The following is a 17,871-nucleotide window of genomic DNA, read 5'->3' on the forward strand; positions in this document are numbered from 1 at the left end:
TTTTAAAGGGTTATTTCTAAAAAAAATTATGATCTAAGCCACTGCTTAATTGGCCTGCTTCAGGCAAGTGTTCCACTCAGAAATATGCAAATTAATTTGAGTGGAAAGTTCTCAAAGCATAGTTTCAGCTTCAATTCACACCTGGATCACTAATTGCACTCAAAGCAGATGTTGCTATTTAGCTACAGAATCTCCTGATAATGTTCCTTCTGAAAATTGTGTGGAAATTGTGAACGACTTTATTCCATTTGTTCTGAATTGAGACTTGAACTTACTTTTTCAAAAGTGAACATGGTCCTCATTTGAGGCACAAATCTGACCTCAAATTTAAAGCATTGCTAACAGCATTAATCCCAGCCTATAAAATGAATAAACTGAATCATGCCCTCACTGTGGATGAGCCCTATTTATTTATTTCTCTTGATTGCATGGAACCCAGCCTCGCTGTAAGCAGCATCTGTCAGTTTCATTTAGGGAAGGAAATTGTTGTTCTGTTATTTTGTGCTCCTCTCCATAAACTTAACCAGGAAAGAAAGCTTCATTGCTTCAATGCCAATCTTGTATTAAACAAACTGAACTTTAAAAAAACTCAAGGCAATTAATCTTCCTTGGCCCTAAGACAATAAGAAAACCGTTAATTTGTCAGCATATAGCCCGAATAGTAAAAAGCATCATGTACTATTATCTTTCTGATAGAGTGACCAGGATAGAATAAAATAATTTCATCCAGTCAACAGCCACAATTGGTTATCTTACTCTGTCAGGAGACTGGCAGGGTTATTTGCATAGTGGTGACATGAAGCAACTTTAGTGCATCATTCACAAGGCAGTACATCCTACAAGTAACTTTGAACTTTGTGAGATCAATCTTTTTATTTGATCTTTAAACTTCACTGTAAGATCTTCTGTGCTGGCAATAATTCATCATATTCCTGCTGACTTTTTTGAATGATGATGAAGAAGATTATTACTTCATTTTAGAATCTCTACAGTGCAGAAGGAGGCCATTCGGCCCATCAAGTCTGCATCAACCACAATCTCACTCAGGCCCTATTCCTGTAATCCTACATATTTACCTTGCTGATCTACCTGACACTAAAGTCAATTTAGCATGGCGAATCAACCTAACCTGCACACCTTTGGACTGTGGGAGAAAACCCGGAGGAAACACACGCAAACACAGAAGAATGTGCAAACTCCACACAGACAGTGACCCAAGGCTGGAATTGAACCCGGGTCCCCGGTGCTATGAGGCAGCAATACTAACCACTGTGCCACCCCTTAATAAACTAGTCGTCCTCAGTAAAATCTACTTCAGTTCTTGAATGGCTGGACTCTTCTTCTCTACCAGCCCACTCATAGCTTTGATGTGACTTCCATTTCCTTAGCTCTGATAGACTTCCATTTCTAAATCAGGGTGCCTCACCTATTTAGGCTTCATAGGAATAAGCTAAGATGCACTGATCATCAAACATGCTGCTTCCATTTTACAGACTGTGCCTCAACAAACAAACACGACATACCCTTTTTAAATACCGAACCCTAGAAATGTGTGACATATTCTTTTGAAAAATGAAAACTGTAATGAAGTAGGGAATCTCATTTCTGAATTAGAACTATATTAAATTCAGAACTCTTTCTCTCTGCGCAGATGCTGTCAGACATGCTGAGTTTTTCCTAGTTCCTATTTTTATTTTATATTCAGGAATCTAACCTCTGCTTAAAAGCCTTCAGTTCACTGGTTAGGAGGTCATTAGGTTTTGTTGTATACTTAATTTAAGGTTTCATTGTCCTAGTGATAATTAACAGGATTGCACCAACTATTTACCACAGTGGGAACAAAATAATTACCACAAGGCCTAGAGATGGATAGATAATTGCACATACTGAAGAATTGCTTGGAAACCACAGAATGTATTTGCATTGACTCTCCTCACAAGTTGCGTTTCCAAAACCACCTATTAATTCTGCCTTTGCTCTGTCTCAATTTGTGAACTTGTTGAATCGGCAGAAACTACTTTGCTAATGGCATTTGTAAACAGGTACACCGTTGGGTTAATAGCAGCCTATTGTCAATTCTTTACAGAGTTGTTGGTTAAATAATATTAGTTATTTTTAAAAATCCTACAAACATCATGTTGGACTAAATTTTCTATATTATCTGATTGATGAGAGTTACAGTGGAAAACTAGATGTAACTGAGAGGGTTTTGTAGTGTCCAATGATAAAAGTTTCATACTTTACAATGATATATATATATAAAAAAAACTGGATCAGCTAAAAATGGCTCTGCACTTATTTTCTGGAGCGGTGGTTTGTGATTCATTGCTTCTCTCAATGTGTGGAGACAGACAATGTGCAAAATTCATACTGCCTTCTCATAATTTCTGTATGTATCCCAGAACTACTCACCCTGCTGGATGGCTACATGTACAATAAGGCCGAGGAGTGTGTGAGGTGAGTATGAGTTGCATACTTCTATTCACCACACCACCGACTTCCTTCCCTTGCTCTTGCTTGACAAGCTGACATGAAGTTGAAGACACCAGCAGAGACCTGGTAGCTTCCATTTCTTAAATGCGGTCTGTCCCTCTTAAAGGGAAGCTGCACCCAAAGAAAGGCAGCTGCTATCAGTGCTCCTGTGCAGTCTAGTTATATTGAACACGAGGACAGAGAGAAAGCTCCGAGATTCATGTATGCAACCCTGGAGGCATTAGCCATGGAGACTGGCAGGAGGAGAGATGTCATGTTTCTACAGGGCCCAGGGGCTATAGAAGGAAGTGGTTAATGCAAGGGATTTGAACTCTAGTCTGACAGGGGTGTAGAAAGATGTGTATTGACTTCACAAGTGTTCAAAGACAGTGAATGCATCTTCATATGACATCTTCTATTCACCACACCAACAACCTCTCACACTGTTCAATGCATTACAGCCTATCACACACACAGCACCAGTCCCTGCCACTCAGAATTCATATCTAACATTCAGATGCGCCACCTCATTCTCACACACCTTCCAATGATGCCAGCTTCACAACAACCACGTACTGTTCTAGCATATATCCAGTTAGTCAGTAGGCACATCACCCTAATGTGGTGAACATTTCCACCGACTTGCTTCCCTTGCTCTTGCATGACAAGCTGGCATGAAGTTGAAGACACCAGCAGAGAACTGGTAACCCGGCACACTTTCACTCCCTAAACCTGATGGAGGAGATGGTGCTCTAGATCATGGAACAATCTATGACAGAACTGATGACATCCAGGGTGATGATCCAGGGTGGCATGGTGGCACAGTGAATTAGTGCAGCTGCCTCACAGCGCAAGGATCCGGTTCAATTTCATCCTTGGGGCTATGTGGAGTTTACATGTCCTCCCCATGTCTGTGTGATTTTCTCAGGTGCTCTGGTTTCCTCCCATTGTCCAAAGATGTGTAGGTTAGTTGATTGACCATGCTATATTGACCCTAGTATCAGGGGGATTAGCAAAATAAACGAGGGTTATGGGGATTGGGTGGAATTGTGCTTAGCACTGACTCGATGGGCTGAATGGCCTTCTGTACTGTAGGGGTTCTATGATAAATGTTACTGCCTCATGCTTCCTTTCAACTCCCACCTCCCTTTCATCCTGCTATCTGGAATGCCAAGCAAGCTTTAGATGGTGTGGCCAGGGACCTCTCTCTTCACTCTCCATCCCACCCTCCCTTCATCCCCACCCTCCCCTGCTGACTTTGTTTTTAAGTATCCAAGGAATGCCACTTAGCCAGCCAGAGCAGAACCAGGAGGAAGAGACAGAATAACACCATATCACCGGTGAAAAAGCATCTGACACGCTCAGCCACCATCCCAAATACAGGCACTGTGTACACTTTGGAGGTTAATATTAGTTATAATTGGCAGGTAGTGAATGTCTGGATACAAGTAGGCTGCAGCCAGGCCACAGGAAAGGCTAGTTCATGTTCACCAGAGGATGAGATTACAGAAGAGTACTACCAAAGGGAACTCAGATGAGGACTTTGCTGGGAGAACCTACAGGAAAATGTAGATGAACCTGTAAACTGAGGTGCCTGGTCCACAGGCAGACCTACCATGCAGCCTTCTGTCATTGTCAAGGGACATTGAGGGGTCCAGCTCCAATGTAACTCAGGGCATCGTGTGACATGTGAAGGCCATCCTTTGAAATTTGAAGGTCATCTTTCCCATTGCATAAGTGGTGGCCAATTCCACAACCGCACCAGTGGATGCAGCTGAATAACTGGATGTATGTCAGAAGAATGGCCATGTGTTCATTACAATATAGATTGAAGCCATCCTGTTCAGTGCTGCAGTGGGAGCTCAGGTAAGAAGTCACAAGATCTGCCACGCAGGCTCAGACTACTGTCGTCATGGCTGTAGCCCTCAGCACTTACAGGAATTTGAGGTCTCAAACAACAGTCCAGCAATCGCAGATTATGAGGATTGCTGGGGTTTTGCCTAGGGGAGTGGCAGTAGCACTATGATGCATGACGAGTCTGCTGATTTTTCTCAGAATAAATGCATGCATGCTCCCAATACTCCGTTCCTTGTCATTGCTGGTCAGTCAGCCAGCCCAGACTGCAGCCATCACTGCCAAATTGGTGCTGGAGAAATTAATGGGAAGGAAAGCTGATAAATCCCCAGGGCCTGGATCATCTACATCTCAGAGTACTAAAGGAGGTGACCATGGAAATAGTGGATGCCATTTTCTAAAATTCTATAGATTCTGGAACAGCCTGGATCGATTGGATGGTGGCAACTGAAACTCCGTTATTTAAAAAAGAGAGGGAGGAAGCAAACAGAGAATTACAGTGCAGTTAGCTTATGAGTAGTAGCGAAAATATTAGAGTATTATAAAAGATGTAAGAACAGGGACTTAGAAAATATCAACAGGATTAGACAAAATCAACATGGATTTACAAAAGGAAAAACATGTTTGACAAATCTCCTGGAGTTTTTTGAGACATAATTAGGAGAGATAAGGATCAACCAGCGGATGTGATGCATTTGGATTTTCAGAAAGCTTTTGACAAAGTCCCACATAAGAGGATAGTGCACAAAATTAAAGTGCATAGGATTGGGTTATTGTATTGGCATGGATTGAGAATTAGTTAGCAGACAGGAAACAGAGAGTAGAAATAAATCGGTCTCTTTTGAAATGGCAGGTAGTGATTCATGGGATCAGTGCTTAGGCCCCAGCCATTCACTACATACATCAATGATTTGGTTGAGGGAACCAAATGCATTATTTCCAAGTTTGCTGACAACACAAAGTTGGTAGGAATGCAAGTGCTGAGGAGGACGTCAAGAGGCTTCAAGGTTATTTAGACAAGTTGAGTGAGTGGGCAAATATGTGGCAGATGCAATATAAATGTGAAAATATCCACTTTGGATGGAGAAATAGAATGGCAGAGCATTATTAAAGTTGTGATAGATTAGGAAATGTTGATATACAAAGGGACCTGGGTGTTCTAGTGCACCAGTCACTGAAAGCAAGCATGCAGGTACGGCAAGCAGTTCGGGAGGCAAATGGCATGTTGGCCTTCATTGCAAGAGGACTTGAGTACAGGAGCAAAAGTGTCTTACTGCAGCTATAGTGAGGCTACTGGAGTATGTGTGCGCAGTTCTGGTCATCTTATCTAAGAAACAATACTCTTGCCAAGAGTGGGGTGCAGCGAAAGTTCACCAAACAGATTGCTGAAATGGCAGGATTGTCATATGAGAAGGAATCGGGTCAACTAGGCCTGTATTCACTGGAATTTTGAAGAATGAGAGGGGTTACAATTGAAATATATAAAATTCTGACCGGGCTCGACAGACTGGATGCAGATACATCATTCCCGACGGCTGGAGACTCTGGAGCATGGGATCACAGTCTCAGGATGTAGGGTAAGCCATTTAGGACTGAGATGAGGAGAAACTGCTTCACTCGGGGCCTGATGAACCTGTGGAATTCTCTATCACAGAAGTCTAAAGAGGCCAAGTCGCTGACTATATATAAGGAAACATAGATTTCCAAACTCCAAATGTGTCAAGAGGTATGGGGAGAATGCAGGGTATGCTATTAAGATAGAGGACCAGCCATAATCACATTAAATGGTGGAGCAGGCTTGAAGGGTTGAATGACCAACTCCTCCTCTTGTTTCTATCGCCTGTAGACCTGACAGAAATGTAAAATTCTGCACAATTAGTCTCTGCAAAATCCACGCCTAATGAAAGCATGCTTAGGTTTTAGATGTACTGGAACTTAAGAAACATTTTAGAAACTTTTGCCTTCAACCTCCAGTTCCCTATCCATTAGGTTTCCTGGCAAGCATTCAAAGAAGTTACTTCTGTTCCACCTTTACCAGTGAAGAAACATACCAGAATTGAGGGAACACCTTCACTTGGAATTTTACCTTCCACAACAGGTACAAATCTGTTTAGCTTTACAATTGCTTCAGAAATGTTTAATTCTTCAACAATTCCACACTCTTAAATGAAAAAAAAATGTTCTTACCTCATCAGAAATTTGACCTCCAAATGTCACCCAGGTTCCTGGAAACAGAGAAATATACTGTCAAACCAGTAGATGAAATGAACAGACAGTTCAACACTGTATTTTTAAATATATTTAATTGAAATGACCACGTTATGTATATTATGTTACTCACTTACGACGTTTATCTTTAGACCCCTTCCTATCCTTGCTCCTTCCTACTTTCAGAGACACCACCTACTGTACAACTTCTTTCCTTCATCTCCTCAAACCTCTGGATGTCGCCTCACATCCATTTGCCCACACCAATATCCTCCAACCCCTGTATGTCCCATTATCGACAGTCATTGCTTTTAGTTACCTGGAGTTCAATCCCAAAAAGACTCTTTCTAAACAATTACATTTCTAACTTCTTTAACCTCCATAAAATCCACAACTTTCTGTTTTTTGGCAACTCCTCCTAATCTTTTCCTATTTAGTTCCGCAAGCATTGTTGATCATCAGCCATTACACTCGTTGGAGAAAATGCAACACATCAGGACACATTGAGTCTAGACTGGGTTAATTGGTTCAAAGACAGCTGCAGTCAGACTGTGTCATATCATCTATACAATGGCATAACTTGATTCCAATACATCATGCAATTAAGCTGTGCATAATTAAACATGTGACAATACTGTGTCTTTAAGAAATGTATTTTAATCATCTTTCCCTGCAGATTTACCAGCAGGCCTGGTTATTTTTGTTTTGTTGCCATACTGGTATCTTTAATTGTTGAAGCAGGATAATTGAAACATTGCTTATTTTTAATCTGGGCCTACTGCAATGTCCTCGAGTTTTAAGACCCTTTTGGGATTGATGTCTGGGGTTTGATTTGCGAATAATTGACAGGTTGGATGGTACTTTGGGACAGTCTTTTCCCCCACAGAGAAAATCCAAGAATTTTCGTTTCAGTTTGTCAGAAGCTGTTTGGACTACAGACTAAAAACAGTATTCTCTGTCTTTCTCTGGAGTGAAAATTCTGCTCTGAGATGCAGCTAAAAGCTAGAGGCAAGCAGTTTCTTTGTGTCTCAAGGTATGCTAGAAGTCCCAGGGCTGAGGAGGCCTCAGCGTTTTCATTTCAACATCCAAAGGAGTAATACATAACAGGAGTTGCAACATCCAGCATCATGTGAGCATACTTGCTTTCTGTGCTAAGCCTAGAACAGAACATACGTTTGTGGGGTTGTTTAGCATGCAACAGTATATTTAGCTGTTGAGGTTTAAACAATACCATGGTTGTTCTTTTTGTAATTGGGAAAAGTTACACACATTTTCTTATCAGATGTTAACTGAGTTCTTAATAAATTTTGTCTGATTAAAGCTCCCTAGTGGGTTACATGAATCATACTTGGAGTGAAACACCTCGGGTTCACCCATACCAAATTCAAAATGCAAAACTTATGATCTAGGCTGACTTTGCAAAACACCCTGCAGTTTCTGGCCTGGATTATAACAAACAAATTTAGTTCCCCTTTAGTTAACCTGATTATTACATTGCCACATCGCTAACCAGTGAATCTGAGATATCTCCAAAGATCCATGAAACAATGGGTTAAGTTTGAAGATCAATCTTGATTGCTCTGTGACAACTATGTTAGTTTCCACTGAGGCTCCTTCAGTGCTGACTCTTACCCCAGAACAGGATTAACATGTTATACATATTTTAGAATGACCTTTTATTAGCAGCTTCAATTACCATTTTTCGAACACAGAGGCACTCGCTGCATATCTGATCATCTCAAGCAAATTAAAACATTTCATTAATGCAAAGCAAATAATAAGATGAATTAGAGTTGATTTTGGAAATCTGTCTCTTCCATGCAGATTTATTCAAAGAAATGTAGTTGCAGTTGTGTCTAGGAAAATTGTCTTCAAAACTATTTCACCAGCTACACAAATACACGAAGACCATACAGCATGGGGATAAGATCTTACAGATAATTGGGGCGATTCTCCCAGTCCACTGAATCACAGACTCTACGAGCCTCCAGGTGCTGGATTTCCAGCGCCATTAGCTCCGTGCCAGAAAGCAGGCCTGGGACTAAAGCCTCCAGGCACAGTAGAGTCTGTGCCCTTGCTAGGAGTGTTTCACTCCAGTAGGATTTACAATAGCTCCCCAGTTGCAGGGAGCTGGAGGCCTGACCCTGCTGGAGCGAACGGGGACCATGGAGACCCCCTCAGAGGTTGGGAGTGAGGGGGTGCCCCCAGACATTGCCAGACTGAAGTGCCAGCCTGGCCCACTGGCATTGCCCAAGGGGGCAAAGTGACAATGCCCAGAGGGTATCTTGGCATTGCCCGATGCCTTATAGGCAATGCCAAAGGGGGCAGGGCCTAATGGGGGCGATTGGTGGGGTCCGTCTGCCACTCTGCATTAGGGATCAGTGACAGAGGGAAGGAGGCCAGCGATCAGGGACTGACAGTGGTGTGGGGGGTAGGGGAGGTCTCTGTGCCAGTGATGGGGGGAGGTCGTCATCGGGCTGACCAGCGAATGAGTTGGTCATTGATTGGAAAACTGGCATTGCAGTGCTACTGTGCATGTGCCAATCTCTGCCCTGAAAGATTGGCGCATGCACAATTGCTGTTCCAGCAGGCCCTGCTGTCTAATATTTAATTAGCTTCACCCTAGTGCAGTCTACAGTACACAGAGTGTAGGAAATTCATTTTGAAAATTATAGTTGAGAATTCTGATTAATTCTAAATACCCAACATAAGAATAATTAGCAGCTAATGTTTTAATATGTGGTTTGAGGATACAAAATATGTAACTAACGTCTTAATTTCTCTAAGATATATTTTTAACATGTCATTAAAATGAAAGATATATTCAGCACAAATAATGCAGCAAAGTAAATTACCAATGCATATCTAAGCTGGGGAAAGTAAGTCCAATGGATAAAGGTACCTTCAGTAGAACCGGTTTAAATTGGTTAGAGAAAATGCTGAATCATAAGAAGCCATTTTTTGGGAGAGAATTTCCATAAAAACAGACTGACGAATAACAGAGTTATATTTGAAGGTGTCAGAGAATTATTGATTGAAAGACATGGCATCAGTAGATTGACAGATCAGTGAATGAATAAAATTACTGTTAATTAAGTGCTGGGCAGACTAATCTGATTAAAAAAAAATAACTATTCTACTTTTTTGGCATGAAATCTGAGATCTTTTGTGAAAGCCTTCTAGCGCATTAGCTGTGTAGGTGGAACCATTGATCTCCCATTTTGTCCAAAATGAGATTTGTTTTGTCCTAATTGTATGTTTTTTTGAATATTGTTAATTTGTAATGTTTTTGATTCTAACATTTCAATGTTTTAATAAAAACTAGTTTAATTGAAGAATTCATTGAACTGAATAAATTATTTTTGTGAAATGAAATGTTTAGTAATTTAATTAATCAGGCCACCTAAAAGAATTTCCCCACAACAAAAATCCTGCTAAAAAAAAAACAGCAAGATTATCGGCACTCGAAATGTCAGCTCTTATCTCTCTTTACAGATGCTGCCAGAACTGCTGAGAATTTCCAGCATTTTCTCTTTTGATTTCAGATTCCAGCATCCACAGTAATTTGCTTTTATGCAGGATCTACTCTAGTTTTCCCGCGAATTCGACACGTCGGGCCTGATTTTACCGTTTTGATTCAAAGTGCTGAATCTGGGTACAATTCAGATCCGACTTGGAAAACAGCTCCCAGGTGCCCTTATATGCACTTAGCCTCAAAAAGAAAATTGAGAGTCTGAATTGCGCTGTGGGCGGGATTTATCGCATCTAAAACACTGCAGCTCCGATTGGAGCTTTGAACTGTGCATGCGCAGTGAGAAAAAAATTTGAAAAACACTCCCGTCACATTGCTCCTGGGCTGCAAAACACACACAAAGCGGCTCGGGAGTGAAAAGCAGGAGCGATGGCTCCCACAGACATTGCCCCACCCCCAAAACATAACTGTCCCCCCTTATCCACCCACCCCCCGACTACTCAGATCGATCGTGACCCTCTTACCTCCTTCCTCCCCACTGATCGCCCACAGAATGTCAGTGGATCCCCCCCGACTCCCCTCCAGCAGGGATCCATCTAGCTTCCCTCCCTCCACCCCACCAGTGAGCAACCGAGCCGCCGCCCCCACCAGAGATATAACTTACCCGCGTCTCTCCCCCTCCTCACTAGAGAATGATTGGGCGTCACCCCCATGAGAATGATCGGGTATACTCCCCACCAGAGAATGATCGGGTATACTCCCCACCAGAGAATGATTGGGCCTCCCCCTACCAGAAATGATTGGGCCTTCACCCCCCTCTCCAAGAATGGCCTAGTCCTGCTCCTAGATGGCCTAGTCCTGCTCCTATTTCTTATGTTCTTATGTTCTTATGATCGGGCCTCCGCCCTCCCGAAGAATGATCAGGTCTTCCCCCGCCCTCCACCCCAGAGAATCAGAGAATGATCAGGCCTCCCTCCTTCCCCCTCCTCCCTTGATCTGAGTTAGTTAGAGAGGTGGAAACTCTGAATTTACCTCTTCAAAAGATGGAGCGCCCAAAACAGATCTTTGCTGAGCAGGTCTGTTTCGTGCCAAATCTGGATGTGCGAGCGCGATGGTAAAGAGGGAAATGCCGGTAAAGTTGGGCAGGCAGTTCATTAATTCAATTTAAATGCATTCAAATCACCGTTGCACCCGTTCCGGGTGTGATTTGGATGGCGGCCATTTTTGTGCCTGGGTAATGTAGCCATCCGCACGGACATGGGCGCGGATCACATTAACGGCTTCACGCCTGACTTTACCACGTTTTCGCACCTGTTGGTAAAATTAGGCCCTAAGAATGTTTTTGGAAGAATCCTACTCAATGCCACAGCATGTGTGTTCCAATTCCCCAAATTAATTAAGCAAAGTTCCTGAATGTTTATTCATTTCAAATCTGACCTGCTGCCTGCTGTGTCGACATGCACGATCTTCTTGGAGACCCTCTCCACTTGGAACTGGTAGTTTGCGGTGTCGATGGTAGTCATGATGTGGATACGCCGGCATATTCACATTGTGACTACCATTGACACCACAAACTATTGGTTCCAAGTGGAGAGGATCTCCAAGAAGATCGTGCATATCGACACAGAAAACACCAGCACATCCACATCTGTGCTGCCCACTACACAGAACATTTCCAACCCTAGCAGCAGAGCAGCCACTGGATGAAAGTTTTCATCTCTGCTGGTGCCCTGCTTATAATGTCCTTACAATGCGGTGTAAGGCACCTTACAAGGATGAGTGGAACTCTTTTGTTCTTGTAACTCCTGTTGGAAGCTTCTAGAACAATTGCCCAATCCTATGAGTTATGTGGCCTTTAGCCATCACCTTTTGCTTCAGCAAATGTCCACTCTAAAACTAGCGAAAACAATAAAGCTTGACATGCACAGTTTTGATTTCTTTCACGTTTTATTGACATGTCAGGGAAACCGAATTAAGATTCTCCATTTTTCAAAGACATTGAATTGAATTTTACTTTTTAGGACAAAGTTCGATGGTGGGTGTGGAAGTGGGCAGAGCTTCCCATCATGGAGGCTACTGAAAATTTGTGCCAGGATACACAATGCTGACCTCTTTATTATGCAGTCAGAGGTTTCCCAACATTTTTTTGGCAGAATGGGATGGATGCCTCACCCTGCTACCACACGCGGATGTAATATTTAAAAGGTGCCTGGATATCAATTGACCCACCACTGAAGATAGAAGGTCCACCTTCTAGAAGATGCACAAGTCAGTAGGTACATGTCATAGATGCTCCATTCACCCAGGAGTCCCAGGGTCTTGTTGCTGAAGGCCTCTGTCGATGCCCAAAATAAGCACACCATGTTGGTGCAGACGTGTGTCCTGGATTGGGCATGAAAACCCACTGGCAACATGAATATCTGAATGTTTTCAGTCAGGCTTTCATCAATGCCAGTGAGAATCTTTATTACGCCTTCTACTGCTTTGTTTTGCCTGCCCATCATTAAACCCGCAGTCTGGAAAATTCTGCTCATTTATTTTTACATTTTATTCAGCTGGCCCTCCCCACATGCCCTTGGTGAGCTTATGTGAGGTAATTCTCTCATGACATTCACATTATTGACATTCATTTGATTAGTAATTTGCAATTCTAATATGTAATTTTACTGTAAAACAGTTCAACCAAAAATACATATTTAAAAAGCAGTGCAATGTAATAAGTTCTCTATGGATTCAAAGGAAGACTATTTTCCATCTTTTGTCATTATTTCATGTATTTTTTACTGTTGTAAAAGATTTAATGGTGTAGCTGCAGAATAAGGAAAAGAAGGGATTATAAATTAGGACAGCGAGTGTTACCCTAGAATGCTACAAAGCGAAACGCCGGAATATTATCTATCGGATAGAAGGCCACAGCATAACACAGATAGAACCGTACAGGAAAATGCTGGAAAATCTCAGTAGGTCTGATAGCATCTGGAGAGAGAATAGAGCCAACATTGAGACTAGATGACCCTTTGTCAGCTTTCTTTCAGATTTCAGCATCCACAGTATTTTGCCTTTATACAGATGGGACTATTCCATCTCCCACACCTTCTAGGTGCTCTCTCCTTTTCTCTACTGCTGTCTGGAAGACATGGCCTCATCCTGGATTCAGTTCCAGAACCACCAGGAACCTTATCTAAGTGTCTATTTTATATGGTGATGTGTTAAGAGGAAAGAAATTGCATTTGTATAACATCTTTCACATGTTCAGGGTATTCCAAAGCATTGTATAAGTTGAGGTGTGATTGTTGTTGTTTTATGGGCAAACACAAAGTTCACATAAGGATCAAACAATTAGATGAAGGCCCAGTTCATCTTTTTTTTAATGGTATTGCTTGATGGACTTATGCTGGCCAGGACGCAAGGAAAATTCTCCTATTATTCCCTGTAATGTGGCATGCTTGAGATTAATGTCTCATCCAAAAAAAATGGCACTTCTAACAGTGCCACACTGAGACATCAGTCTGGATTACCTGAGGTCTGGGACTTAATTTAGTGAGCCACTGACTCAGAGGATTGAATGCTACTGGAGCAAGGCTGACACATGCAGAGTTCGCAGATGGACATAGATAGGTTGAGTGAGTGGACAAAGATCTGGCATATGGAGGTGATATTGTTCACTTTGGAAGGAAGAGTAAAAAACAGAGTATTACTTAAAAGGAGAACAACTGCACAATGCTGAGGTGCAGAGGGACCTAGGTGTTCTCGTGCATGAGGCACAAAAAAATTAACATACAGCTACAGCGTGCAATCAAGATGGTTAATCGAATGCTGTCCCTTAATTACAAGAGGAGTTGAACCTTAAATTATGTTTTAGATTATTACATTAAATTACTATGTTTCAGTTATACAGGGCATTGGTGTGACCACATGTTGAATACTGTGTGAATCTTGCTCTCCCTATTTAAAGGAGGATATAACTGTGTTGGAGGTGATTCAGAGGAGGTTTAATGGACTGATACCTAGAATGAACAGGTTGTCTTATGAAGATAGACTGGACAGGCTAGGCTTGTTTTCACTAGAGTGAGAAGTGACTTGACTAAAGTATGTAAGATCCTGAACAGTGGAAGGACATTGCATGGAAAAGGTGGACATTGAAAGGACATTTCCTCTTGTGAAGTAGGCCAAAACTAGGGGACACTGTTTTAAAATTAGGGGTCATGCTTTTAGGACAGAGATGAGGAGAATTACTTTTCTTTTGGAGGGTTGTGCGATCGTGGAACTCACTGTCTCAGAAGGCAGTGGAAGCACGGTGGTTGAATATTTATAAGACAGAGGTAGATAGATTCTTGTTAGGCAAGGGAATCAAAGATTATCCTAGATTTTTCTGTAGAACTCAACAGATCAGCCGTGATCATATTGAATGGCACAGCAGACTCAAAGGGCAGAATGGCCTACTTCTGTTCCTATTTCTAATGTTTATATAAAATAATATTATAGCATAGTCAAGCCATGTTTACATACTCAATGTTTTCCACCACAGAGTTTGCTAATGGGCAATCAATTTGCATTCTGTGATGCAGAAAAGCAATGTCGAAGTGTAAAAGATTAAAAACATATTTGAGGCCTTAAGGCTCTTCCCACTAACAGATGCGCCAAAAGTGAAGAGACAGCTTCTAAATGGTTGATACGTTTGTTAATGTTTCGCAGTGCTATTTGATAATTGTCCCCAACTTTTTTTGAGTTTGCTTTATGAAACTGAAATTTCATCTGCTTCATTTAAATTTTTTCAGCAGTCCGAGATTCATTGGGATTATTTAACAACACAAGGCCCATTTGATCTACTTCCCGTAACATTTTCTTACTGCTTTCCTCCTCTGACTCAGACACTTTAATGGGTCTTTTGCCTGAATGATCCCTCGTGGGAAGAGAGGTAGAGTAGTCATAAATATAAATATGGATGTATAATTACTAAGAAATAATATAAAGATGATGAAATCGGGTTTCAAAACAAGCAAAACAAGCCATACGTTTTTAAAAATTTTCTACTGTACAAAATCTCCTTAATACTCATTGTTAATAATGTGGAATCAATTCCCCAAGCTTCTACATAATCACTGTGATCCTATTCATACACTTCTGTCTACATCTTTAGCTATTAGAGCAGACAGCGGCCGTGCATTAGAGCTAACAGTGGCATTCAGAGTGGGCATTAGCTGTTTATTAGAGTGAACAGAGACTATTAGAGTAGACAGCAACTCTTTATTGGAGAGAAGATGTTCATTAGAATGGACAGCCACTGTTTATTAAAGGAGACAATGGCTCTTTATTACAGTGAAGAGTAGCTATTTATTTATCAGCAGCATTTTGATGGGTAGACTTCAAACTATCACCCTCCTCCAGCAGCGGGGCTGTGCATGGGCACGGGCAGCAGCAGGGTTGCGCGTGGGCAGCATTTAGACGGGTAGCACTGGAAGTATCCCCCTTTTACAACAGTGATTATTTGAATCAGGTTAAACAAATTATTGTTGAGGATTACAAGCGCCACTTAACAACATACTCATCTTCCAGTTTTCACTTTGGAAAAGACTTTGAGACGCATTGGAGTTTTTCTGGGATGACTTTTCTTAACTACACCAAGACTGTATAAAAACGTTTATTCTGTAAATTCATCAGGAGAAAGGGAGTGCTTGGTCACAGGCCTCTTGCCAGAGATCTCCCATGGTCTGCGGGAAGAGGTGATGCAGTCAGAGTAATTCCAGTGGACCTCCTGCAGTGTTGGGTCAAACAGCCTGTGTGTCCTCTCCTCTGGTCCCTGGGTGATCCTGAAACATGCCATTGTGTGTCAGCCAGAACCTTCTTTGGAGGTTGGTTCGTGGAGCCACATCTACTGTTCCCTTAAAATTGCATCTCATCAGTGCTTTAGTGCTGAACCTCTATTTTAATATCTGAAGGCAAGTTCAAATTACAGTAATCAGTAAGGCCTAAAATTACGTGACTAAAATCAGACTTTCAAAGGAGTGTTTGTTTACAAGGAGCGCCACTTAGAGAATATTTGAACTCTTTCACCACAGCACCCACTTCAGTGAGAATGTGTGAAAGCCTGTTTTCACCTTATCATCTGAATTTGTTATGGTGAGCCACAGAGTGGAGCAGAAAGTATCAGGGGATGGTTATGCAAATATATTAATAATCAGTGTGAGTACTACAAAACCCAAGGCCCTTTGGCATTTTTATTCAATCAACCTTGTATAATTTATTTTGACAGAAGCAGGGGTGATTTCCCCAGTGTCCTGGTCAATATTTATCCCTTAACTAATAAAACATATCATTAGTGATTACCACACTGCGGTTCATGACTGCTTGCAGGCATTTGCGGAAATTAATTGCTGAATCTTACATTACAACAGCAGTTACACTTGCAAAACACTTAATTGGCTCAAAAGCATTTTGGGAAACAAAGAGCCACTCTATAAATGCACATCTTTTCTTCTTCCTTTAATAGCCATTAAAGAATTGCGAAAAAAATATGTTTATTCAAAGTTTTTTTATCTTGAACTCATCAGGACAATCAAGTAAAACGATATCAGGGGAAATAACAATAGATTCATACAGCACGGAAGAGGCCCCTCGGCCCATCGAGTCCGCACAGACACATTAGAAACTCACCAAGTCCCATCTACCAGCGCTTGGCCAATAGCCTTGAATGTTATGACGTGCCAAATGTTCATCTAGATACTTTTTAAAAGATGTGAGACAACCCACCTCTACCACCCTCCCAGGCAGCATATTTCAGACTGTCACCACACTCTGGGTAAAAAGGTTTTTCCTCACATCCCCGCTAAACCTCCTGCCCCTCACCTTGAACCTATGCCCCCTCATGACTGACCCTTCAAGGGGAACAGCTGCTCCTTAGTCACTCTGTCCATGTCCCTCATAATCTTGCACACCTCAATCAGGTCGCTGATATTTATACTGAATGACAAGAGAGTACTGATTAGTTAGCAAGCGGACTTGGATTGGTAGAGACATTGCCGTGAAGCATGCACTGGTTGGTGGTGCCTGATAGTTAACAGCCAAGGGTTGATTAAAAATTTAAACCAACCCTTTGCTGTTAAATATCAGGACACCATCAACGAGTGCCTAACTTCAACTGGTTCATTCCACAGGGCAATGCCAAGGCCGGAGGATCATCTATTTTGTTTAGCTGAAACAGGCGCAAGTGCTTTCTGTCTGCAAAGAACAGGCTGCTCAAGTTCATTCAAACATATCACACTATTAGCCCAACTGACAATATTAAGTTGGTTGTCAGTGTAATTTTTAATACAAGAGGGTTATTTGACAAAAGTTTGTTCAATCATAGAATCACATCTAATAGTGGGCACTCTTTTGTATTTTGCAAGCACAGTTTGATTGGGTATGGTCTGTACTTTGCCTATTGTGTACAATGGACGGGACATGCTATTTGATATAAACTGCCAGTCTACGGCCTAACTGGCACTGGAATTCAAATCAGTTTACTCATTGTTATCTGCCAAATATAGGACGCTGCTGTCAAGCCAAAAAGACATTCGACCTAAGAGATCTAACAGGTCAGCCAGTGTCCTCACATTTTGGTGTCCATGCCTATCAATGTTCTCCTTATGCCACCCCAGCAAAGTTTTCATTGGAGTCCTCTATAGAACTTGTTTGCAATCTCATGCTTCAGTGAACTGACTGCAGCCCACTCATGCCCGTTGAATCACTGGGGGCGATTCTCCCAAAAGTGCTGAATTGGTGGGAAAACTGTTCTAAATCACAACTACTTTTTCAGTGCAGCGTCAGACCGGAATTTCTCCACTGTGCAATGCAGAGGTCCCAATCATGAATCTCAATAAAAT

General features: G+C 41.8%; 1 protein-coding gene across 3 annotated transcripts in view; it reads right to left on the reverse strand.

Moving 5' to 3' along the window:
• The window catches only part of kcnab1a (potassium voltage-gated channel subfamily A regulatory beta subunit 1a), a 328,558-nt gene that overhangs the window by 81,261 nt on the left and 229,426 nt on the right, over window positions 1-17,871 (reverse strand). For all 3 annotated transcript variants that reach the window (XM_080185593.1, XM_080185594.1, XM_080185592.1), the window contains one exon: window positions 6,514-6,551. In XM_080185593.1, the coding sequence (XP_080041719.1) occupies window positions 6,514-6,551 (38 nt within the window). The remainder of the gene's footprint in view (window positions 1-6,513; window positions 6,552-17,871) is intronic.

Source organism: Carcharhinus amblyrhynchos, chromosome 3, assembly GCF_965287045.1.
Source record: "Carcharhinus amblyrhynchos chromosome 3, sCarAmb.v2.hapA, whole genome shotgun sequence".
Classification (NCBI taxonomy): domain Eukaryota; kingdom Metazoa; phylum Chordata; class Chondrichthyes; order Carcharhiniformes; family Carcharhinidae; genus Carcharhinus; species Carcharhinus amblyrhynchos.